Source organism: Acomys minous, assembly GCF_964271855.1.
Source record: "Acomys minous genome assembly, chromosome: 4".
Classification (NCBI taxonomy): domain Eukaryota; kingdom Metazoa; phylum Chordata; class Mammalia; order Rodentia; family Muridae; genus Acomys; species Acomys minous.
Window position 1 is genome coordinate 114,981,633 of NC_140486.1, and position 24,503 is coordinate 115,006,135.

At 51.1% G+C, this 24,503-nt stretch overlaps 2 protein-coding genes across 6 annotated transcripts in view; both read left to right on the forward strand.

Moving 5' to 3' along the window:
• MLPH (melanophilin) overlaps positions 1 to 21,366 on the forward strand; it is a 46,356-nt gene extending 24,990 nt beyond the window's left edge. For 2 of the 5 annotated variants that reach the window (XM_084778615.1, XM_084778614.1), the window contains 11 exons: positions 951 to 1,070; positions 2,358 to 2,562; positions 4,394 to 4,533; positions 6,713 to 6,796; positions 8,485 to 8,637; positions 8,863 to 9,018; positions 10,929 to 11,021; positions 12,723 to 12,869; positions 14,207 to 14,258; positions 15,655 to 15,755; positions 18,449 to 18,633. In XM_084778615.1, coding sequence (XP_084634741.1) covers positions 951 to 1,070; positions 2,358 to 2,562; positions 4,394 to 4,533; positions 6,713 to 6,796; positions 8,485 to 8,637; positions 8,863 to 9,018; positions 10,929 to 11,021; positions 12,723 to 12,869; positions 14,207 to 14,258; positions 15,655 to 15,755; positions 18,449 to 18,475 — 1,278 coding nt within the window. In that variant the 3' untranslated portion in view covers positions 18,476 to 18,633. Of the gene's footprint in view, positions 1 to 950; positions 1,071 to 2,357; positions 2,563 to 4,393; positions 4,534 to 6,712; positions 6,797 to 8,484; positions 8,638 to 8,862; positions 9,019 to 10,928; positions 11,022 to 12,722; positions 12,870 to 14,206; positions 14,259 to 15,654; positions 15,756 to 18,448; positions 18,634 to 21,294 lie in introns of those variants that run through there. The other 3 variants (XR_014778526.1, XM_084778616.1, XM_084778617.1) reach the window with 3 other exon arrangements.
• Positions 21,367 to 23,435: 2,069 nt separating this feature from the next.
• On the forward strand, positions 23,436 to 24,503 carry PRLH (prolactin releasing hormone). Its single transcript, XM_084779278.1, has 2 exons — positions 23,436 to 23,580; positions 24,208 to 24,503. Exons 1-2 carry the CDS (start codon positions 23,484 to 23,486, stop codon positions 24,363 to 24,365), a joined length of 255 nt encoding a protein of 84 aa, XP_084635404.1. The 5' UTR covers positions 23,436 to 23,483; the 3' UTR covers positions 24,366 to 24,503.

Below are 24,503 nucleotides of genomic sequence, written 5' to 3' on the forward strand. Positions count from 1 at the left end.
TAAGCCTCTCCCTCCCTCCTGAGCCCCTCCCTCCTCCTTAAGCCCCTCCCTCCTTCCTAAGCCCCTCCCTCCTAATCATGGGAACCCAGCATTCACTTCAGAAGGTTGAGATGAACAAATCCCACTGCAAGGCCTGTCCTGACTGACAGGTGTTCCAGGGCACCCAGGTGCTGTGACAGAGTGTGTGAGAGGGCACACCTGTATACAGATGGCTCAAGGGAGCTAGGGGGAAGCAGCCCTTGCCCCTTTCAGATTATGAGACTCGCTGGCTGTTTCTCTTCTCATTTATCTTTAAAATTGTTTTCGTTGGTGGCAACAGGCCCTGCAGTGCCCTGGTTTAGGATAGGATGACAATGGTGAGTCAGAGGGAGGAGGAGGACTTTGGCCTTGAACCCTTTGAAGGCGAAAAGGGCTGTAGAATCAGATCTGAGCTGTGTGAGCCAAGAACACTCAGTCATCTCTCGCACAAGATCCAGGTCACACATTTGCTGAGCTCACAGAGTGCAACCCAGCTAAAGTCTAGAACATTCCACAATAAAACATACATTTAGGGTGGGGGGAGAGGGGTGTAAAGAAGTGCTAATATATCTTAAAAAAAAAAAGGAGTGGTCACCTACTTCCACCCCATAGTCAGTGAGCTACATATAGCTACAGTCTCTGTGTGTGGCGCCTTCAAGCCCCGAGCAGCTCCCACGCTCAGCAGCAACTGGCAAGCCAAGAACGCACACTCTATCCCTATAGCTCAGCTAGGCCCCTGGGTACAATGTCACTTCTGATGGGGTAGACACTGTAGGCTCCTGGGCCCTATTGCCACCTCAAGGCTCCTTTGGGTCAGCTTCTACCTAGAGATAGATGTCCCCAGGGGAGGCTGCCCACTGTCGGTGGGGGGGGGGGGGAGGCGGTGCTGAGCTGAGTGCAGGGTCTGATCAGTCTTGCTTACACTTGAAAAGAAAAAGCGCCTGCTCTCCTTCCATGATGGGGACTTTGAGGGAGACTCAGACCACTCCCTGCAGCCTTGCAGCCACACCCTGGACCTGTCCTCTGTCCCTGAGTCTGCACACAGCCTGCAGGTCAGTGCACTCTGGGGTCTGCCCATCCCCCACCCCACCCCTTTTAGGAACCTGAGCTGAAGGGCAGGTGTTTGGGGCCCAGTTGGGGTTGCACTTGGAGACACAGTGTCATATAGTCAAGTATTCACATCCGCTCTTGACAAGGGGACAATTAGGGACAGGGAGTGGGAACATAGGATTCAGAAACTTCGTATCTTACCAAGGCCAGCATCTCTACATTGGAGAGGTCAGGGTGGGGAGGAACCTAAGGCCAGGCCAGTGAGTTAGGAGCCTGGAATGTGACAATTGGTGTTCAGCCTGAAATAAGGACTCGGGAGGGCAGGATGGACAGTGACATCCACCAAGGAGCCCGTCAGGACCCAGCACTGAACAGTGCCTGTGCCTTAGCAGGGCCTCATGTATGTCACTGCTCAAACTAGGCTGGTCTCATGAGTGGAAATGCTGCTCTTACTGCATGCTGCTCCTTAGCCACATGACCTCCGTAACTGGAAATTCTTTCAAACCTTAATCCCCTCATTTCTGACTTCCAGGGTTGATTTTGAGATGAGAGCCTCAAAATGTCCTCCGGCATGCACAAAACACTCTCACAGGCAGTAAAAAACAGTTGTGAGCACAAGGCCGTGGCAGGTCATTTTGTTAGGAACCTTCCAACAGCTACTGTTCTCAGGCACTGCTGGCCTGAGCTGGGTAGGGGTGGGCCTTCTGACCCCTGTGGAAGGAGAGGACAGAGAGCAGGGGCCACAGGACCCAGCCCCTAAGGAGACTGTGGTCCATAGGCCCTGCTACTCCAACCCTTCCTCCCCCAGAACTCATGCTGTGCCAGCCAAGGTCAGACTAGAGATGCCAGGACTGTGGCCTCCAGGAGTCCTCAATATCAAGATCTCTTGGGGATGGTGGAACCATACAGACCCCTCAGCCCAAGGGCAGGCTACTCAGGAAACTTCACCTCCACCCTTTGACCTCTGACCATCAGGGATTGCTAAAGTAGACACAGGAGCCATGTCCTCTCTCCCAAGAAAGAAGTAAAATATCTTCGCAGGAGTGTCTTCAAGGCTTTAGCCTGAGTGAGCCTGGGCCCCTGACTGATCAGAAATATTTCCTGCCTCCTGCATGATGCCTGTGCAATGTCCCAGGGAACCCCAGTGTCACAGACATGAAGCAGATGGGCAGTAAATGCTCTTGGCAGGTGTTGGAAGACAGAGATGATTAGCATAGGGACAGCAGATGGCTGCCTAGTGTTTAGTCAGTAGCATTGGAGCAGCCAAAGCTGACAACCCATGTGCTCAGTCCCTCTCAGGTGAGCCTTACTCCGAGGAAACCACCTCTCTGGAGCCTGAGGGCCTGGAGGAGACTGGTGTAGGGGCTGTGGGGTATCACCCTGGTCCAGAAGAGCACCTATATAGCCCTTTACCCTCTGGAGAGGATGCTCACGCTGACCTGGACCCGCCCGGAGCATCCGGCAAGAAGACCCTGGGGACCACAACCATGCCTGGTAGGTAGGACTATAGCTAGCCTCCTTCAGAGGGACACTGGGTAGGGAGGAGGCTTCCCAGAGAAGCCAGCCCCTCCCTGTCATTTACATAGACAGACGGACTAATTCTTTCAGTGTGGCTGTCCTTCAGCAAACCCCATAGACCTCTTCCTCCCTGGGCTCAGTGCTTCCTGTGATACCTAGAAATATCAGGAAAAGTGGGTAGGCTGTCCCCAGTCCACTGCCACTGGTATAGGGTAGAGACCTGTTAATTCCCTCAAAATGTCTACAGCACATCCCCTGCCCCACCCCCCAGGTCAAAGCCATATACTGGGAGATCAGCAGAGCAGGCCCATCAGGAGACAAGGAGCAAGAGGAAGAAACTGGCTCTATAAATTATATCCAAGTGAAGTCCCCAAGGATGCCTCTTCCTGTGCCCAATGGGGCTGGTGTGCTGAGTTCAGCGGTTAAATTAGGCACAGATTTAATTAGAGCAAATGAGGCCATGACAGCAGTGCGCCTTCCACCAGCCCTGTGCAGCTGCTTCAGAGAGACCTGTCCGCCCCTGCCTCCTTGTTATTGGTCTTTAGGGCCTGTAAACTCGTGTCCCTTGCAGTGATTAGGGACTTGGGGACTTGGGGGATAGAGTCGGGGTTCCACTTGTTCCCAAAACTATGCGTAAATAAGCCTGTCTAGTGATAAGACTTTATACCCCCCACCTCACCTCCACCACCACCACCACCACCACCCCCACCCCACCCCCCCTCACCCCCCCCCCCCCCGAGGCAAGATGGCTTGACCCTGGAGCGTGTGGCAGAGGCAAGCCAGAAGAGACCTAGCAATGCCAAGCAAAGGCCCTCATATTTTGGAGGTTTCAAGATTGGAACCCAGGCAGCGGCAATCACTGTTTTCTCACACAGCATCTCCTAGATGGGGAGGGAGGGAGGGGGCGTGGCTATCAAAGTGAAGATGGTTCGTAAGGAATGTCAGAGTCTGGCCAGCTCTTCTTTTGATGGAGCACGGACATGATGCTGTGGTGTGCCACCAGGTCATATGGCTTCCCTGCCCCTCATTGCGCTAGGACAAGCATGGATGTCTAGCTCACCTCAAAGTTCTAGGGACTCAATGAGATGGTCACATTTGTTGACAAATGTGACCAACTTAGCATCTTAAAGCAACATACAACTCACAGGGGGTCAGAGTATGGGCTGGGTTTGGAGTGTAGTATCCTTGGTACAGGGTCTCCCACACTGTGTTGGAAGGGGCATAATGTGACGCAGGCAGTTTCTAGACAGGATTTATAATGCAGGGTGGGACCTGCTGAGCATCAGACACAGAGCATGTAGTGTGCCCTGAACTTTCTGGAGGCAGGTCACCATACCTCCTTCCTGGTCTTTCTGTTCTTGTGCAAAGTACTATACGGGCCAATCAGAGGTGGTGGGTAATTGTTGGTGAGGACACAGTATGATAGGGTCACCTCTCACTAGGGCTCATTCACTCTACAAAGGACTCTTACCCACAAAGCTCTGTGAATGAAAAATGGCCAGCAGTGACCACAGGAGTATGCGTGGAGGGTTTGGAAAACCACCTTCATTGGTGGAAACGCCGCCCAGGGCCCCACATCCTACACACATGTGGAATATGGCAGCATTTTCAATTTAGACTTTCAGATCATCTTACATCTGCCCCATCCAGGCTGGCCCGGGCCTGTTTCCCGGAGTTGTGTGTGTGTGTGACCATGGGTCTGTGGCCCCTAACGGAGCATGGCTATGGCTAGCTTCACCTCGCCCGGGGCAAACCTGTTCCGGTTCTTGACTCTTCACTCTAACTCAAACCCCGTCTTTCTCCAAAGGCATAGACGATGTCCAGGGCAAACACCTCCCCTCACAGTACCTGGCTGATGTGGACACCTCTGATGAAGACAGTCTCCAGGGCCCCAGGGTGGCCTCCCAGCATGCCAAGCGAAGGGCCCGGGCTGTGCCTGGAACTCAGGTGATGGGGTGTGAGAGAACTGCATCTTCGTGCTTCTCTGGGTGTATTATTTTTGTTTTTGTTTTTGTTTTTCCTCTTTCTCGCCAAGTCACTTTAGAGAAATTGAAACTTTCGGCCCTAGACATAAAATTGCCTGTATCATAGGGGTGTGTCAATGTATATGCTTTGCTGAAGTGAATTTGTATAACACAAAGCTGACTACTTAATATGGCAGTTCCTCAAAATGAAGGGGGGTGGAGGAAAGGAAAAGAGAAGAGAAGAGAAGAGGAGAGGAGAGGAGAGGAGAGGAAAGGAGAAGAGAGAGGAAGAGCTATGCATGGTGGCGAATCATGATTTGAGAGACAGTAGAAAGGTCTCAAGTTCAAAGCCACCAAAGGCTCAGTAACCAGAATCTGTCTCTAGGGCTGGAGAGATGACTCAGCTGTTAAACGCTAGGCTCACAACAACAACAATAACAAATGATCACAACCAGAATCTGTCTCTAAAAAGAAATTTAAGATATAATTACCACCTGGTTCTTCTGTGATGATACACATAATTATAATTAATTTTGATTATATGCTCACCAAGATTGAAAGCAGAGCCCCTCACAAGACCGCCCTGCATTCTGTATTGTCTTAGGTGGAGAAGAACAAGCGATAGATTTCTGTGTTCGAGCAAGGCTTGGGCCACACTCAGTCTGCTCCTTCCTGCGGGGGCTGGTGACATTTGACTTCTGAGCCTGAACTGGACTTATTTAACCTGCTGTAATGGTTTACATACATGTAACTGGAGATGAAACCCAGGGCCTCGAGCATGCTCTCTAAAACTAACTCACACACAGCCCCAGCCCTTGGATCCGTGAGGCAGGCTCTCCCTGTGTAGCTCAGGCTGCTCTTAGGCTTGCCATCCTCCTGCCTCAGCCTCTCAAGTGAGGATGGATACAGTGTCCCTGCCACACTCAGGTCTTTTCTTTTCCACAGTGAAAATGAGGCAGCTTGTCGTCCTCCAGTGTTTGCCTCCATCTTGGCAAACATGGGGCCAGACCCCAGCCCTCCTTGAAACTGTGGTCCCTCGGGAGACCCTTTGTGTTGTGGGCTTGTCTGCAAAGTACCAGGGGCTCCAGACACCAGGCAGAAGCTGGAAGTGGCTGTGTCCCTTGTGTGTGTGTCTCAGTGGCCTGGTGGTCCCCACTTCTCCACAGGGCCTAGCTGCAGCCAAGGCCTCATCAGAAAGCCACACTGAACCCACTGAGGCAACTGCCCTCTCTGTGACTCTGCTGGCCCCTCCCAGCCTCTGCCTTCCTCTTCAGCGCCAGCATCCTAGCCTCCTTGGCGACGTCCGGTCTCCTTCACGCCATGTAGGATTCACAAGGACAGTATTGGCACTGAGTTGACGTTGGCATTTCCTCTCTCCACGCCCCTACCTATGCCTCATGGGCAAGTAGACAAAGCCTCTGAGCACTTACTGAGGATATTGATCAGTGCCACCGCAACAAACACCAAATGGGGCAAGCCGTACGCACCCCGAATCATGGCTGCCCTCAGAGGGAGAGCATGGGCAGAGGGCTCAAAGACACTTGCGTTGACATTTCCAGTGTGTGGTGTTCATTTAGTGCTCCTGTAATTACCTGACAAGAATGGCAGCTTCCCACCCCTGGAAGTGTCATTTCCCTTTCATCAGGGCCAGGCGAGCAGTAAATGAGATAACGTGGGACCGAGAGGCTGCCAGCCAGAAAGCAGAGCGAAGAGGAATTGATTTTCCAGGCTCTGTCTGGGAGCTAATAGACTGGCTGACTCAGAGTTCGGTGACTCAAAGAATTAAAAAGTTGTGCTTCGGGACACAAGTGACCCAGGGCTCTTGCTACCTAATGACTTTGGTCACCGTGCCCTGCTTAATGCATTTTCCTGTGCATTAGATGACCAGGAGCTGCCCAGTGACAGACACGGTCACTGCTTTCAGCCACCTTGTCCGGCTGGGTTTCTCACCCCTTCTCACCCCTAACCATTTCTCTCTTGGTTCCAGCACCCTTGGTGTCAGAAAGGGGCTGTTTCACAGTTAACCTCTGGGGCCATGTCATAGGTAGTGGCCTTAGCTGGACATGGGGCTTTAGATAAGGAGGACACTTGTGCTGGTGGGAGTCACAGTGAGGACCCCCGATGTAACCAGACCACTGTTACCTCCTCCTGCTCTGCGGCAGATCTTGGAGTTGAACAAGAGCAAGCCAACTGTGGAGCACCAGCTGGTCCATCTGGAGAATGCAGCCCTGCCACCCTCAGCGCAGGTAACACCCTGGGCCATGCAAGATCAGCCCACAGCCTTCCATTGTAGGAAGTTGAAGTCCCAACTAATAGCTTCAGGGCAAGCATCTCAGAGATCTTGCAGCTGGTAGGTGCACAGTGCACCCACAAAGGATGGGTAGATAAGGTCTCCTGTATAGCCCATCCACATGAAGCCATCCGTGGCCAATAATAAGGTGATGCAGTATGGGTAGGTGCCCCATACACTGCTGGGAGATGAATCCTCAGCCAGATGTAGACACCAAGGGTGCTGAAACTGGGCGAGCATCCAGCCTGTACAAAATCATTGAAGAAACTCGTGACTCTCAGACCCCTTCCCCATGCCTAAGTCAAATGCATCCTGGGGATAACTGAGCAGCAGCCCAGCCCCCAGTGGTCACATCATTCTTGGCAGTTCCTTTCCATCCCTTCATGATCCGACTTCACTTGAAGTCATAATTTCACTTACAGGACCTGTGGCCAAAGTTCATGATATCAGAGAGTAGCTTCGGTCGGGCAGCAAAGAAATGGCCTCTGGTCTGGCGTTCAAAGCCAGCCTGAGACATGCATGTGGGCTTTCTTGGACTTTTTTCTTAACCAGCCAGAGAGAATAGATATTCTAGGTCCTTAAAATCTCATCTAAGACAAAGAGATGGGCTCCCATGCAGGCTGCCTCCTTTGATCTGAACTTTAAAAAAAAAAAAAAAAGACTCACCTATGACGATTGTGCCACTGAGTCACTACACATTGCCACCCTCTCTTTCTTCTGTCAGCAATGTTCTGAAATTGTTGGTCAGCTGTTGGCCTTTGAGGGATTAGTCCCTGTTACAAAACTGACATAAAGATACAGTGTGACACCTCAACCTTGTCCCTGGACTTCCAATAAGTGGAAAATATGAGGGCTCCTATTGCTATGCAAGTCCAGGACAGACCCCAAAACCCCATGGGAACACAGAATTTCTAGTTAGGGCTGTGATAACACGGTTGTGGCACACCACAGTCTCACAGAGGGAGAATTCAGAGAACCAATGCCCTTTACTTATGAGCACTCCCCCTAAAGAAAGCGCAGTGTCAAGCCAGGCATAGTGGTGCACGCCTTTAATCCCAGCACTCGGGAGGCAGAGGCAGGTGGATATCTGTGAGTTCGAGGCCAGCCTGGTCTAAAAAGTGAGTCTAGGACAGTCAAGGCTACATAGAGAAACCCTGTCTTGAAAAAAAACAAAAAGAAAAGAAAAAGCTCAATGTCTTTTCTTGTTCAAACCTTGTGGTCTGATGGGTCATCCTTTAAAAAAGAACAATGTTCTGCCCGTACTACAACATGAGTCAACCTGGAAAACTTAGACTGAGTGGAAGGAGCTAGCCACAGACCATGTGATGCTGCCCAAACAAGGAGGCCAAGGAAGGACAGATTCAGAGACAGGGGAGTGCGTGTCCCATAGGGACGGGGTCTCAGACTAGCAAGAGGGGAACGTTCTGTGCCGTGGGAGACGGCAGTGCTGGGTGCCCGATGAGAAACCGTAGGCCTTAAAATAGTGAAGATGATAAGTCTTGAATGCGTATTTCACCCCATAAACACTTTTGAAGATGGGGAAGGCTGGCAAAGAGTGGGTCTTACATGGTGATGGGTGCTGGAGTCCTCTGAGGCTGGTGCTCCTCCCAAGGCTGCCTCTGAGCCACTGTCTGGCCCTGTCAGGAACCAGCTGTGGAACCACACCCCAGTGTCGCCGATGTGGAGGAGGAGACACTCCGGAGGAGGCTGCAGGAGCTCACCAGCAACATCAGTGATCCCAGCAGTTCATCAGAAGATGAGGCCAAGCCAGACACCCTCCATGCGGTGTCCCCAGAGGTGAGGTCTCCCTTCCGGTCCCAGGCAAAGGGCAGGGCAAGAGGGACAACCCCAGGTCCATCTACTCTTGCACGGAGGGCAGCTAACTAGCTGCAGGCTTTGGGGGCGAGGCTTGATAAGACCACACAGGTAAAGAGGGTGGGGACCAGCCACGGGAGCTCAACATTGACCCTGCAGCTTGTGCTCTGTTTCATGGATGGTCAGTGTCACCCTTCTTGTCCCTAGGTGTGCACAGACACCGGCCACATGGAGACACCAGAAAGGAGCCCTCAGGGTCCTGGGACCCCTACTCGGCACACAAAGAGCACAGACGAGGAGCTGTCTAAGATGGAAGACAGAGTGGCCATGACGGCCTCTGAAGTTCAGCAAGCTGAGAGTGAGGTAGTCCACACCCCCTGTGTGAAATTTCCACAAAGATGGCAGTGTCCTGGTGAGGGGACCCAGTCAGAGGCATGACAACCCAACAGTCCACCTACAGGCTTACAGAGGCCTTCCCGGCAGCCAGGATGGGGGCAGAGTGGAAGTTTGGGGGTTCTTCCCACCTTTCCACTCCCTGCTCAACCAGGGGAGTGCGGGCAAGCTTTTCGGTCATGAGAAAAAACACATATTGTCATTGTCCCCATCCCATGAGCTGAGCCTAGGCACAGGCTGGAGAAGCTAGGACAGCAGGGCTCATGACTGGACTTGGCAGAGGGTCCTCGTGAACAATGACAGCAGAGCTGGGGTCTAGGGGAGAGATGTATCAACAGCATACAGTCCCAGGGCAAGCAGCATGTATAGGCTTTCCAGGGACAGCTGGCGTCCTGTAAAGAAAAGAGGTCTGCACTTCCCCCTTGGTGGGGAGGCCTTGAGGCCCTCAGAGAAAGGATAAGCAGGCTACCAAGATGAGACTTGATAGGCTGTGACCATATAGTGGTGGAGGAGGTCCCCCTCAGTCACAGACATAGGGGAGGGGGAATTGGGTGAAACCAGGAGGGAGGAAAGAATGGGAGAATATAAGGGATGGGATAACAATTTAGATGTAATATGAATAAATTAATTATATAAAATTTAAAAAAAAAAAGAAAAAGAAAAAGAAAAAGAAAAGAGGTCTGAACCCAGTGTCCCAGCCCTCATCAACAAATGGTTGCCAGTGTCCAAGGAAAGGAGGTATGGGCCAGCCACCACTCACAGCCAAGGAATGAGGCAGGCCTAGGCCTTTTCTTCAAGAGTTCCCTTCTAACATGTAGCTGGCATGGGTAGGTCACACAGGGAACAGCTGTGAAGACCTGACCCCGAACTCCTGCCTCTGTGGAACTTAGATTCTTTGTGGGAATGTGTCTCTTCCCGTAACAGTCCAAGAAAACAAACAAAAGTACTCCACCATGAAATAGTTATGAGGGCAATGTGGAGGCTTATCCACAGAGCGCCCGGGGTAGAGGGTTGCTTAAAGAGGGGGATGGGAGTGATGCTGGGAGAATCCAGCATCGAAGCCCTGTGGCAGTGGTCCTCCACCTTCCTGACACTGAGACCTTTTAATACAGTTCCTTATGGGTGACCCCAACCATAGAATTTCTTATTAATGCCTGTAAATGTTGCTACTGGTGTGTAGTCTTGGGTTCTCAACCTGGGGGTCATGACCCCTTTGAGTGCTGTGACCCACAAGTTGAGAACTGTTAGGAGTCCCACACAGAGAGAACAGAACATACAAAGACTCTGGGGGGTAGTGTCAAGCCTAGTAAGTTCCTGGATTGGCATTGAAACCCCCAAAAGCAAACCCAGTAATAGGAAAATGGAGAGGAAGGTTCCGGGAGAACCCTGGGGGCCACAGAGATAAACTCAGACTAGTAGCGTCAGCCAACGGTGCAGCCTGTGCTTAGCAAGTGCAAGGCCCTGAGCTCAGTCCATACCTTCCATGATAAAAAAGAAATGGAGGGAGCAACTAGCTTGGTTTCCACATTTAGATGCTGCTTCTGGCTTCTGTGGGAAGAGTAGCCAAGGAGGTGACAACAGGGCAAAGGTGGCTGTGGTGGTGGCAAGAAGGAGTGGCCAGGTCAGGATTGGTCCGAGCTGACCCCCGCATACACATCATCCTACAAGTGGGGGCCAGCCTTCCAGTTGCCTCTCCAGAAAGTGCACAGCACCCCGAGACATCCTGAGAGAGTCTGACAAGGCAGGAAAGGCGAGGATACCCCAGGACCAGCTGTGGTTGAAATTCTGAGCTGGTGATCTCTATGATCTGAGATGGGATGCTGAGTGGCATCTGCCTGTCTGTCTTCTGTCATGTCCGTCATCTGTCCTCTCTTTTCTAGGTCTCAGACATTGAGTCCAGGATTGCGGCTCTGAGGGCAGCAGGACTCACAGTGAAACCCTCAGGAAAGCCTCGGAGAAAGTCAAACATCCCGGTGAGTAGTGTGGAGGCATGGAACACCAAGTTTGTGACCCCACCCAGTAGCTCACAGTGCCCCCCAAGGACATCCCGGGAACCCACAGCATCTCCTTAGTAGCCCACAGTGCCCCCAGAGCCCCCTCAGTAGCCCACAGTGCCCCCCCAGGACCTCCCAGAATCCTATGGGGTAAAAATGTTGATTTTCCTGATGCTACTAAGCATGTTTCCCACAGCCAGTAGGTGCACTAGAACCCCTGCAGGAGCTTTTTAGTTATGTATTACTGAGGAAAACTCCTTATAGGCTGGGAAGATAGGAAATCTATAAAGTGCCTGACACACAAGCATAAAGGCCTGAGTTCAATCCCCAGAGCTTGTAAAAAAAAAAAAAATAGAAACGAAACAAAGGAAGAGATGGGAGAGGGAGGGAGGGAGGAGAGAGAGAGAGAGAGAGAGAGAGAGAGAGAGAGAGAGAACCAGGCATGGTGGTGCTGGTGCACACTATAATCCCAGGGCTGAGGAGGCAGGGACAGGAAGACAGAGCCCTGGAACTTGCTGGCCAGCCACTCCAGCCAGCAAGTCTACTTGCCAATCTACTTGGCAAATTCTGGGGTAGTAAGAGACCCTATCTCAGTCAATCAATCAATCAATAGTCAGGCAGTGCTGGTGCTCACTTTTAATCCCAGCACTCAAGAGGCAGAGGCAGGCAGATTTCTGAGTTTGAGGCCAGCCTAGTCTACAGAGTGAGTTCCAGGACAGCCAGGGCTACACAGTGACACCCTGTCTCAAAACGAACAAACCAAAAAACCTAAACAAACAAACAAACAAAATCCCAAAAAACAATAAATAAATAAGGAATTAAATAAACTATGGATAGAATCTGAGGAATGACACCCAAGGTGTCAATGCCTGCACACGTCGTGCATACACGCTCCCTATGTGGAACTCCAGCTGTGGGTGGTCAAGCCCCTCCTGGTGATGCCATTTTGAGGTGGGTGTGGCTAGAACAACTGAAAGAAAGGCTTGTGCCACTGGACCTGGCCTTACAGTGGTGAACAGAACCCAGCGTCCTTCCCCAAGTCTACTCAGAGACTTCAGAAAGAGTGACGCTGGGGGGATCAGGGTAGAAGAATGAAGAATGATCATCAGAGCCAGGCGTGGTGACGCACGCCTTTAATCCCAGCACTCGGGAGGCAGAGGCAGGCAGATCGCTGTGAGTTCGAGGCCAGCCTGGTCTACAAAGTGAGTCTAGGACAACCAAAGCTACATAGACAGAGAAAGCCTGTCTCAAAAAAACAAAAACCAAAACAAAACAAAAACAAAAAAACCAACCCCCAAAAATAAAGAATGGTCATCAGAGCCAGAGGTTAGTGGTTAAATCCTTACTGTCTAGTGAGATAAAAACAAAAGCAAAGAACAAAAACACAAAGCTGACTTTCACATGTAAGTATGCCCCATGTGACCTTAAGTTCATACTATGGCAAGAAACTGCTTGTTGGTATCTGAAACAAAAAGCCACAGCTTTGTCTAGAACCCCAGGTGGTAGTTGGGGCAGCGGGAGGGAAGGGGGAGAAAGGGGGGGGCGTTGCTCTATCCCCGAATACTTGACCAGTCTCTACGGGAACCACTGTCCTGCATTGCACCAGCCCTGCTTGACTTACATCTGGGTATCGTGGTTCAGAGAGATGGTAATAACACATATTTCTTCTTTGGTCTCCAGATCTTTCTTCCTCGAGTTACTGAGAGACTTGACAGGATCCCAAAGGATCCACCTACAGACTCTGAGGACCAAGCCAAGGTTCTCGAGGTATCACCATCTTCCAAGGTGACTCCCGAAGACGAGCAAGTGCTGGGGAGTGTGCTGAAGGTGACTGGACAGGCCAACAGTGCCTGGAAGACATATAGATGGGGGCGTGTGTGTCATGGCAGCATGCAACAGGAAGAGCCCAGAGAGCCCAGAAAGATTAGGAACTTCTTTCCAGTACACCTAGGTTCCCTGGCTCAGTTCTTTAAGCAACTCTGGGGACAGGGATGTCACACCCCAGTTATCCTACTCAGGGGCAACATAACTGGGCCTTTTATCCCTCCACACACATCAGTCTTCATTAAGGGCCTTTCTAGAACCATATGTGTTCCCAGATACTTCTCCACCCAGCTCAGGCACAGCAGCCTGTCGCCTGTCCTCTGAGAGACACCCTTGCTGGTTACTGGGAGTGAAAACACACAGAAGTCGCTGTACAGGGAAATGGCCCAAGGAAGAGAACAGCCCAGGGAAGACACTCAGATGGGGTGTGAGTGAAAGACAGGCCCTGGGGGAGAAGGTCCATGTGTCTAAGAGATAGTAGGAACAGGATTGGGGTGCTGTCCCCAGGTCTGCTCCAGGCCCTGCCCATCCTGGCCCAGCTACCCACAGGAAACTATAGGGCAAGTCCAGCCGCCTGTCAGCTAACGAATTCCAAATACTGTTTTTTTCTGTCCGCTGCTCAGCTGTGTTATAGAACCTGGTTAGGTGAGCAGTGACACCTTGTGATATCGACACATGAACTGAGGCTCAGGCGGTGGGTGGCTGGTCAAGGCCAAATGTGTGAGAATAAACTGCAGAGTCCTGACTGGGCCCTGGGTCCTGACATGCATAGGAATCCTGGGAGTCCTCCAAAGCCCAGCCTACAGGCTCCAAGCTCTCTCTGCAGGAGCTTGTGCTAGACACACTGGAGGGTCCCAGACACTGGGAAAGTTTTCTGTGGCAACTGGGCTATTTGGTCTCTCCACTCCCGAAAAGGCCAAACGAATTTCTTACCACGTTGTAGAGAGCCGGTCGCTTGGGAAAGGAGGGAGTGGCAAACAACAATGTAGGGAGCGGGATTTACAGCCATGACTCTGTGTTTTACAAAGGGTGGCACTGGCCTTCACAGGGGATGAGTTCATAGCATGTGCTAGTCAAGAAACAGCACTGCAGTCTGAACCCAGGGCCCTGTACTCTTTCCAACACACCACCCAAAGCAGGCAGCTCCCTGGTATCTCGCCCACATAGGCGCTGGTGCATAATTTACAGACAGTATGCATTCCTGTATTGTTAAGAGTCTGACAACTGGCAGAGAATGGAAAACAGGTGACCTTGATAAAAAGTCAGAATAAAAATTAGTTCCAAATTAGTTCGAATTATACATCAGGGCGTAATGCCCAAGGATGTTCTCTTCTTCCTAGGCAACGGCTATGCCCAGTCTCCTGAGAAGGACATATTCACCCAGCCCTCAAGGTAAGGGCCACCTGCTCTCCTTCCTGCTTCCTTACTGCTGAGAAACAGCCAGGTGGGCTCAGTACACTCTTCCCTAGTCTATGGAACCCGCCCTAGGCCCTGTCTCCAAAGAACACCCAGAAGGGCCACTATGGCCACTCTCAGACCAATGCATGGTGGCCTTAAGCAAGGGCAGGCAGTGCGGGTGGTGCTAATATATCCATGGTTTCCATATAAATGGTCCCACAGAGAGCATGGGACATCAGGTCACTAGAAGACATCAGCTTAGTCCTGAGCACATAGAAGTGCACCTGTTACTTTTCCTATCATTGTGAAAATTCCTGGTGAGTGACTCAAAGAAAGGAAGGCTTATTTGGGCTTACAATTGCAGAGGGTCAAGCTGGCCTTCCCCCATGCACTTGGGTAGCACATCGAGGGGGTGGGAGTATGTGATGGAGGAGGGACAGAGAAGGGGAGGGGAAGGGCAGGGGAGAGGAGGGGATAGGGAGGGAAGGGGAGCAGGCCCAGTGTGTAGCACATCACTGAGTATGGGTCTGGAGAGACCGCACGCTGGAGTGCTATGAGCCAACTACACTTCCCTCCAAGTCGAAAGATTCCCACCTGGACCATGAAGGTGTAGGTTTTTTACTAAACCCTTCTTCTAGACACAAACAGTTGGTTAAGGATGGAGGCCAAGACCCCCAACTCAGCAGCCACAGGCCTAAAAGTCTTCTGCCCTGAGGATCAAAGCAGCAGCACCATGAGCCCATTTTTCTGTCATAAAATTACATGGCACAAGATGCATGTGCCACTGACCCTAGCTAGTGTCCTAAACCCTCTTCGGGGGCCACAGGAGAAGGATGCAAATTCAGTTTCCAATGACCTAAAAACATTGGCCCCGCCCCCTTTCTCACTGGCCCCATCCCTCCCTTTCCTGATGGCCCCGCCTCCTGTTCATGGCCCCATCCCTTTTCTTGGCCTCATCCTTTCCTACTGGCCTGACTCCTTTCTCAGTGGCCCTGACTCTTAAAAGAGGTACAGGCACCAGGTGGTTGGTGGTGGCGCACTCCTTTAATCCCAGCACTTGGGAGGCAGAGGCAGGTGGATCTCTGTGAGTTCGAGGCCAGCCTGGTCTACAAAGTGAGTCCAGGACAGCCAAGGCTACACAGAGAAACCTTGTCTTGAAAAACAAAAACCAAAACAAACAAACAAACAAACAAACAAAAAGACGTACAGGCATTCAGACAACCACTGGATGCAACCACTGGGCACTCCTTGCCAAGTGCGTCACAGTATGAAACCTTCTCACCAGAGGACATGTCCATAGCTATGGTGCTGCCGAATGTCTGAGGTAGACAAGAACTCAATTGGGCTAAGTCTCTGGTTAGTTAAGTGCCTCTCTGCTTTTTTCCCAAAGGCATAGAAGGTGGCCCTTTTGATCGGAAGTCAGTGTACCGTGGCTCGCTGACACAGAGAAATCCAAACGGGAGGAGAGGGACAGCCAGGCACATCTTCGCGGTAATGTTTCCTCTCTCTGCACAGGACCTCTCAGCCTCACATTTTGATATTAAGTCTTAGTCAAAAGCAAAAGAGATTAGAGGGTAAATAACCATCAGTCTGCAAGAAGAAAATTGAAAAACATTTCTTTAATGTACTTGAGTAGGTGCTTGCTTTGGGAGCACATATGCTAAAAAAAAAAAAAAAGACCTGAGTAGTATTCCAAGGAGGAAAGCAGACTCGTGAGACACCCATGGGGCAAGCTTAGCTCTAGAAAAGAACCAACCAATACAGAAGCTACAAGGCTGCTATCCAACCCTCAGGCCAAGCCACTGGATACAGAGGGTGGACCCTCCTTTGACCCTTGAGGTCCTCAAGTTACACAACATAAGCACGGGACACAAGATTAGCTGTGAAATAATTGCCTTAGGCCCCTCCACTGAGTTAGGGCCATGCCCAGTGGTGCCTCTCAGACACAACACTGTGACTTCTCAGATGGCAAGTTTGCGATCCTTATCACTGTAGTGACCAGTGCCCTCAATCAAGAACTAACTGCAGTTTAGGTTACTGTAGTTTTGTCACTGTGATGATATATGCTAGGCAGCCAGGCTACAGATAAAGAAAATAGGTTTACCTAACTCTGGCTCTGCAGAGTTCAAGGACATGGTGCCAGCATCATCTTCTAGTGGGTGCTTGTAACGGTGGGACCATCTGTGAGGAGAGACCATTTCACCAGACAGGAGAGCAGGGAGCAGTCAGGAGACACAGGAGTCAGAGACAGACTTTAAAAAGTGTGAATCTATGTGCATATGTGCGTGTGTGCATGTGTGTGTGTGTGTGTGTATGTGTGTGTGTGTGTGTGTGTGTGTGTGTGTGTGTGTATGTGTGTGTGTGTGTTCTGTGTGAATACATGCCAGTATGTGCCATGTGTGCTGGCACAAGCAGAAAAGGCCATTGGATCCCCTGGAGCTGGGGTTACAACTGGTTGTGAGCCACCTGGATGTAGGTGCTGAGAACCAAACTCGGATCCTCTAGAAGAGCAGGGAGCACTCTTAACCACCGAGCCAGCCCTCTACCCCCAAGCTATAGTGAGAACACACTGGGCCCCAAGAGAATGTCTTTTTCCTTTCCAAAGGCATGTCCCCAGTGACCTGCAAAGCTCCCACTAAGCGCCAACTCATTGAGGTCCATCACCACACTGGGACCAAACCTTCAATATATGAACCATGGGGTACCCTACATCCGAGCTACGCCAGTCCTTATCCCCCACATCTCTACATTTCCCCCCATGTCACCAGTGTATTGTCTCCTGTTCATCTCAGCTCACCTCTAATTTCAAGGGTAAGCAGAGAGCTGTCTGGTTCCTCAAACCTTGCCCAAGAAGACTGAGCTCCAGATTTCCTCTTTTCTTAAAAAGTTGCCTCGGGCTGGAGACATAGGAGATGGCAGGCTGTTAGTTCAGCGTGCACAAGGCCCTGGAGTTGGTCACCCATGCCACAGGGAAAGCCATAGTCATTTTGGAATGGTCTAACCATTTCTTTAACATGTATGTCTGAATCTATCTGCTGTCTGGGCTAAACATTAATGAGTGCTGGGGAAGGGTATTTCGGTGGCTAGCATCCAAGGTGGCCTAAGCCATTATCCCCTGAGTGCAGCCCCTCACAACAGCAATCTGCACAAGCCATGTGTCACACCAGCTCATGACAACACTCTGTATCTTGGATCCCAGATGGAACCTCCTCCAAGGGCAGGTCTCTGTGTACCGTTCAGCCCGTTGCTGTCATTTAGAACTTAATGTGTGCCCAGGAATTTTATCTGAATTCTACACCTAGCATGGATCCTAATCAAGTCCATGTAGGTATCACATGATGGGAGGGGCAGCCTTCAAGCCCCCAGCTTTCCCTTTCCTGCCACTAAAGAGGAAGGTGCTCGGGCCTGGAGGCCCTGCATTCTCTGCATTCTGGAACTCTCTGTCCACGCTGTTCCCCTGTGTCCTGTAAACTCATGGATAGAATGGAACTAAGTGAGAAAATCCAGGGCATCATCTAAATTCCCTTCCCCCAGAGCTGTAGCCAGGGGCAGAAACCCTGAATAGAGGTGGCCAGGCAGGCTACAGCCAGGCTCCTGAGAAACATTCCCAATAGGAGCTCCCTGACCCCACCACAGTGCTGCAGGCTTGCTTTCCTGAGAGACAGAATGAAGGCCTTGCTGGTGTACTGTGTGTACATTAACACGCCTGAGGGTGTGTCTATCTGTATACATGCCCAAATGTTTTTCTTCATACATACTTGTGTCTGTAGACACATGTATGTCTTCATACACACCTATATGTGTACCCATGTGTTGTGTACATGCTGATAGGTATGTGTGTCTATGTCTGCCCATGTGGGTAGCAGTATACATACCTCTGTGTGTCTTTGTACACAGTATGTATGTCTCCATATATACATATATATACATACATATATATATATATGGCAGGTGCTAGTGTGTATATCTGTGGATGCCAACATGTGCATGCATGTGTACATACATGTAACTAAGTTCGAATCTATACCCAACCACTGTGAACACCTACCTATATATTTGTATGTTTCCCTGTTATATCTGTATGTATTTATCACTTAATTGTGAGTCTATTTGTTTACTTCTATGTATATATTTTGTACATGAAGCCATGTACACACCTAAATGAAAGTGTCTGTTCTCTACAGAAACCTGTGATGTCCCAGCAGCCCTAAAGGGGAAGGCTCATGGGCACGGGACAGTCCCACAAAGCACCCCCATGCTGGCCATCGCACCCCCATGGGGCTCTGTGCTTCTTGGTGCTCACAGTTGCTTGTCATCACCACCCCAGTGAGAAGTAAGAAGAACTTACTGTGTGGACCCCCCCCCACTTACCACCCCCCACCCCCCCTACCCCCCACCCCCTGTGAAACAGCAGGTTCTCAGACCGCCGGCTGTCACCACTTCACCGACCAGAGCCAGGGCACCCGCCAGCCTGCCCCAGGAGATACAGACTGTGTGACTCTCTCCTCACGTGATCTCCACCTGCCAACAGACAGTCCAATACTCCTTCACTACGCTCCTTCAACCCTGTCTCTAGGCTTTGCTGAACCGTGTTCACACATGGATTGGAAAGCGATGGTTCAGCGGAGGCATTCTGACTGCTCGGGAGAGAGACCAATAGGAGAGTGTCTGAGGGTGTGAAGGGAGAGTGAGCAATTACAGGCCGAGAATGAGGAGAAATAGAATCCTCCTCACTCACCCCACCCCCAGCAATGCCACCACCACCTGCACTGCCACAGTGAGACCAAGCCTCTAACACAGGCTTCTGAGGGTACATTACGTAGGCGCCTCACCTTCTAGACAGCCCTTGCTTCGAACGCAGGTTTCTAGCCCACACAGATGACTGCTTTGGGATTTATCAAGAATTCAAATCTTCCAAAGCTATGTGCGTCAGAGGCAGGCTTGCTGGTGACCGCGCAGTCCACCTGTCATGGCCATCCCAAACAAAAAGGCCCTCATCTCTCTGCCAGAAGCCTGAGGAAGACCAAAGGGTGGGGACACTGGCCAGGGAGTCCTATCCAAATGGGTCTCCCTTCACAGTAAGGGGCAGAAATTCATTCAAGTCTGAGAATGGGGAAAGCTTTCTCCTGCAGCTGAGGGACACAAACAATCCAGTGTCAGGGGGTACAGGTGATGGGGGGGCGGGGAACATAGCCTCTGTCTCCCCCACATGACCCTGTTCTGTCAGCTGTTCAGAATTCCAAGTGATGCCTCATGGTTGCCACAGCTCACTATTCCAGACCCAGGGGGCAGTTACTTAGGGCCATCTGTTTCCTCAGTGATGGCTGCCTACAGCAGGCCTAGCCAGATGAGAAGTCCCTCTGCTGTGCCCAAAGCTGGTTCAGGAGTCCATGGGTCTCCTGTCTGAGCTCCATGGTGTCGCATGGTGTCCGGCAAGAAAGACGCGACCACCGGTTCTTCTCCTAAGCAGCTTTATTCAGGCCTTTCTTCTTCTCTTCGGTGAAAATCCCCCCAAGCCACTCCCCTCACACTCATTTATATCACTCAAACAGCCAATCACACCAAGACACGTCTCACGCTCTGATAGGCTCGCGAGCAGCAGGCCTTTTTCAAATAAGGGGTTGTTTAAATCGAGGCGGCTCCGGCTGCAATGCCGGGCGCCATGTGGAGGCGGGGGTCCACAAAGGGCTCTGTGGCTCTCCACACCATGGCCCATTAATAAGATGTGGCAAAGTCTCCCTGATCTCAGGTCAAACTCTCCATGCAACCCGCTTCTTGGCTTTGAGGTATCCAGGTGAGAGGCCTGCAACTCGCTACCACAGCAGCCCAGGTCCTGCCTCACCTGCCTTTGGAACATCTCCAGCCATACCAAGCACCTCTCAAGCCTGCAGGCCCTTTGCCTGGTGCCATTATGTATGTAGTGAGGAGGCAAGGCTGAGGCACAGACCCTTGTACTGCCTCCCACCCTGCCAGCTGACCCTGTTTGGACCCTCAAAGGGGCAATCTATCCATACTACACTTTAATAAAGCTACTTTGATAAAAGTAAACTTCTACACATGTGCACACACGCACACACACAGAAAGAGAGAGGCAGAGAGTCAGCCTCAGACCCAAAGTCTCACAACAGTCCCCTTGGGCCCTAGAACATCCAGGGAAATTTCCCACAAGACTCACCCCCAAGGCAGAAGCATGCTCCACTATGGTAGTTCTCACCAAGGTGAGAGGCCGGCTTTCACTATTGCTAATGCCTGGGCTAGCCACAGATGGAGCCAAGGCATCGAGGAAACATTTAAAGCTCCTCCTGACCCTAATCTTCAGGCTATGGCCTCCTCCTATAGTTTCCGACCACACCCACCTCTTACCACATCTCCCAAGGAGCCCACTGGCCGGAGCCCTCTTCCAAGGAAGAAGCAGCCAAGCCTGGAGAGAAACAGATGCTACATGACCAAGTGCCCAGAGAGTGAAGGAGCAGCCCGAAGCTCTTCCTACAAGTCTGGTGGTGGCCAGGAAATGATGATCTGGGGAGAGTGCACATGCTTTATCTCTACTCAGGCATAGCTCCTTCAAGAATGTTCTATTGCACTTAAGTGCTATCTCATATGATCTGAAACTATTGGCATGTTAATGACAGGCACAAGTTAAATGGCAGAATATTTCATAGTCATTTTCAACAGCATAGAACTACAGATTAACAATCCCAGGATATAATGGTAGAAAAATGAGGCTCAGAACCTACAAGCAGGCTGAGTCTACCCATAAGGCACAGGAAATTCACCAGAAGTAAATACCCACAGTGAAAACACTGGCCCTTTCTCAGTATCTAAGTTCTTTGATCTATTTTTGTGTGCGCTAATTTTTTTCTCATTGCATGTAAATTGATTTTTAAAGGAAAATAAACTTCCCTTTTAAAAGTGGTTTTGTATGTGTTGGGGTGGGGTGTGTACACATTTATATGGGGGACCCTGTGTACTTGTGCATAGACCAGAGCATCTACCTCAATCATTTCTACTTTTTTTTTTTTTTTTTTAGTCATTGAACATGGAGGTTATCAATTTAGCAAAGATGACTGCCTAATGAAGCTTCAAGGATCTTCTGTCTCTGCCTGCCCCTCTACCTCAGCGCTGGGGTTACAGATAGAACACTACTTCGTTCTACCTTTAAACTTTCTATACAATAAAAGGAACCCTCTCTGTTTTGTTTTCAATTTTTGTTTTGTTTTGCTGAGACAGGCTAGTCTTCAACTCATAGACATCCTCCTGCCTCACTTTCCTGAGTGCTGGGGTTACAGTCATGTGCCATAACGCCAGGCTTCTGTTTGTTTTATATCAATAAGCTTGTCCTGGGCTAAGTCATAGACTCGGAATGGGATCAAGGCTGTGAGTCTAAAGACCCCGTGTGTGGATAAACAAGTTGAGGGACAACACCCACCTGGGTGTGAAGGACTTCCTAGACACCATTCCAGGAAGCCACGGCTCAGGTGAGGCAGAATGAAGGGGCAGAGCATTCAGAAGAGAGCGTAGTCCAGTTTGACGGCCGTGTTCACACTGAGAGGACGGGTGGACACGTAACTGCGGAGTCTGCCCAAAGGCGAGCGTGAAGAGGGGGAGGTTAATGTGTTTTAAAGCCACTTGGCCCAAATGAAATTATATAATTCAGGAAGGAACAAATCACAACGCTGATGAGAGTTTGGCTTTTTTTTCCCCCCTTCTCTTAAGGTAAAAAAGAAAGGAAAGAAAAAAATGGAGTGTCTTGATGAGGGAGGAGACACAGTTGGGAACTGCAGGCTATGAGCAAAGACGCCATCTCAAGGAGGGGATGGGGGAGGGGTGGGCATCCGCTGCCTCCTTGTTGGCCTATAAAAGGTGAGCAGCCAGGCAGGCCTCACCTCACACCCAGGCAGCGTTGTCATCACACTCAAGGGACAGTGGGTAAGTAGCTTGGCCATCCTGGAGGGGAGGGTGTTGCTGTGACTGACAGTTCCTCTATACAGGTTTTCTCTGCCAGGCTTACTGGGCAGCCAGGTGTGGGCACCAAGCAAACAGGACAAGCAGAAGAGAGCTACCTGTGGTGAGAGAGGCTGTGGGGGCTGTGACACTCCAGGGCTGTCCATGGTTGAGAAGGCAGGTGAAGGTGTCTCAAGCAGAGCCCAGAAGGCACACCAGGCAGAGAGATCTGCATTCCAGAAAGTGGGTACCTCAGGCTCAGAAACCAGGATCAGCTAGCATGCCTAGAATGCACCTAGCCTTTGTGGGTAGAGTCTTTACAACAATTCATGGTGGTACCACCATTTCCTCTAGTGCCCCTGTGCTGTGTAGAACACCCCCAGGATTGTGAAGAGGAGTAGGGCAGGCATTTTAAAGAGCTCTGGTGGACAGCTCTTTCTGTGTGGTCAAGGAGAAGCTGGAAAGTCGAGGTCCGCTGAGGGGGTAGGGGGGTTCTTTCTTGAAGCAGATGAAGTCCTGAGCATCTTCTAGTGGGACCTGAAACCTCAGGGGTGGGAGCAAGGAGAAAAGGTTCCCCTCCAAGAGGTATCACAGATGGATGCTATGTCAGTGTTCTCCTCCAGCAGCGTGCCCGTTCCCATACACAGGAGCAGCCCTCTCCTCTGTCACTCTAGAGGGCTCTGTGAGGAGGGGCAGGTACCACAGGCTCACTCTGGAGTCTCAGCAAAGTAGGTCTGAAGTCCTGGGTTATTGTAGGGGCTGTGGGGTGGGCATTCACTAGCGAAGGAGGGTGCTAAGTGTCCTCCATTGCCTGCCCCTGGCTCTCAATGTCAGAAGGCCCTGGGCCAAGTGTGGGGAAGAACCGAGCACTAACGTCTCAACACTCCCATACCCCTAGCTACCTCAGAGGTTGAGCAACTTGTTCTCCCCACCTCTGCTGCACACAGGGCTCCATAAATCTGCTTCCCCCCAAGACCTGGGTGACTACCTCCCGGCTCATCACACAGATGGACAGACAGATCCAAGGATACCCCAAGACAGCCACCGGTGCACAGTTCATAAACCTCTCTTCTGAGAACCGTAGCTACATGCACTAAACACATGCACCTGCACACCATATATGAACACGCAGGCACCATGCACACATGTACACCTGCACACACAACTTAAGGTCCCGCCCAGCTTTGTGCATACATACAACTTACCCTTGCACCTCTACCCCAGGTCATACCATCCCCAGTGGAATCCCAAGGCACCTTCCAGGTAGCCGGAAGCATGGCAGTGAGGGCGTGGCTTCTTTGCTTGCTACTGCTGGCCTTAGTCCTTCCAGGAGCTTCCAGCCGAGCCCACCAGCACTCCATGGAGACACGCAGTGAGTGCCTGACTTGTGGAGGGCAGCCTGGATCGCCTCTCCTTCTATACCCTCTCTAGACGCCTTGAGTGCCCAGCACCTGAGTGGCTCTCAACCACCCCTTAACACAGTTCTTTATTTTATGGTAACCCCCCACCACCACCATAAAATTATTTATGTTGCTACTTTCTAACTGTAATCTCGCTACTGTTACAAACCGTGCTGTAAATATCTGATATGCAGGATATCTGCTATGTAACCGTGTGGGGGTCATGACCCACAGCTTGAGAATCAATGAGACCTAAGTCAAAACTACCTGGCTACGTGGTCAGTTTGGAGACTGATTCTGTTGAATGGACCTCTCCCCCCAAATAGTCCTGTCCCCCTGTCCTCACCATGTCTGTACCCATCTTGGCCAGGTCCCTTAAGAACTTAGGAAGGGTACAGGATAAGTAGGGGATACCGGTCCTGGCATATATGTAATTCATTTCCCAAAGCCATATCACTGCCCAGCTACAGCCTGGCCAGTCTCATCAGGGTGGGTGACCACATGGCCCAGGTTTCTATCTGCTTAAGGGGCTCTGTGTTGGGGACACTGCACTTGTGTGCCAGGCATCCCACATTCTGCTCTGGCTCTTTCCTTTCCAGCCCCTGACATCAATCCTGCCTGGTACGCAGGCCGTGGGATCAGGCCTGTGGGCCGCTTCGGCAGGAGGAGGGCAGCCCTGAGGGACATCACCAAACCTGGCCCGAGGCGCCGCTGGCTAAACTGCCTCCCGCTGGATGGGGGTACCAAGTTCTCTTAGCGTGGATAAGAGCCCAGCTCATGAAGACAGTGATGCTGGGCCCACCCCACCCTCCCTCTCCCCTGCAGAGCTTCCCCCACCCTCCCTCTCCTCTGTTTTCCCTTTAATCTAATAAAAGTGCTAGCTCTGTTTACTGTA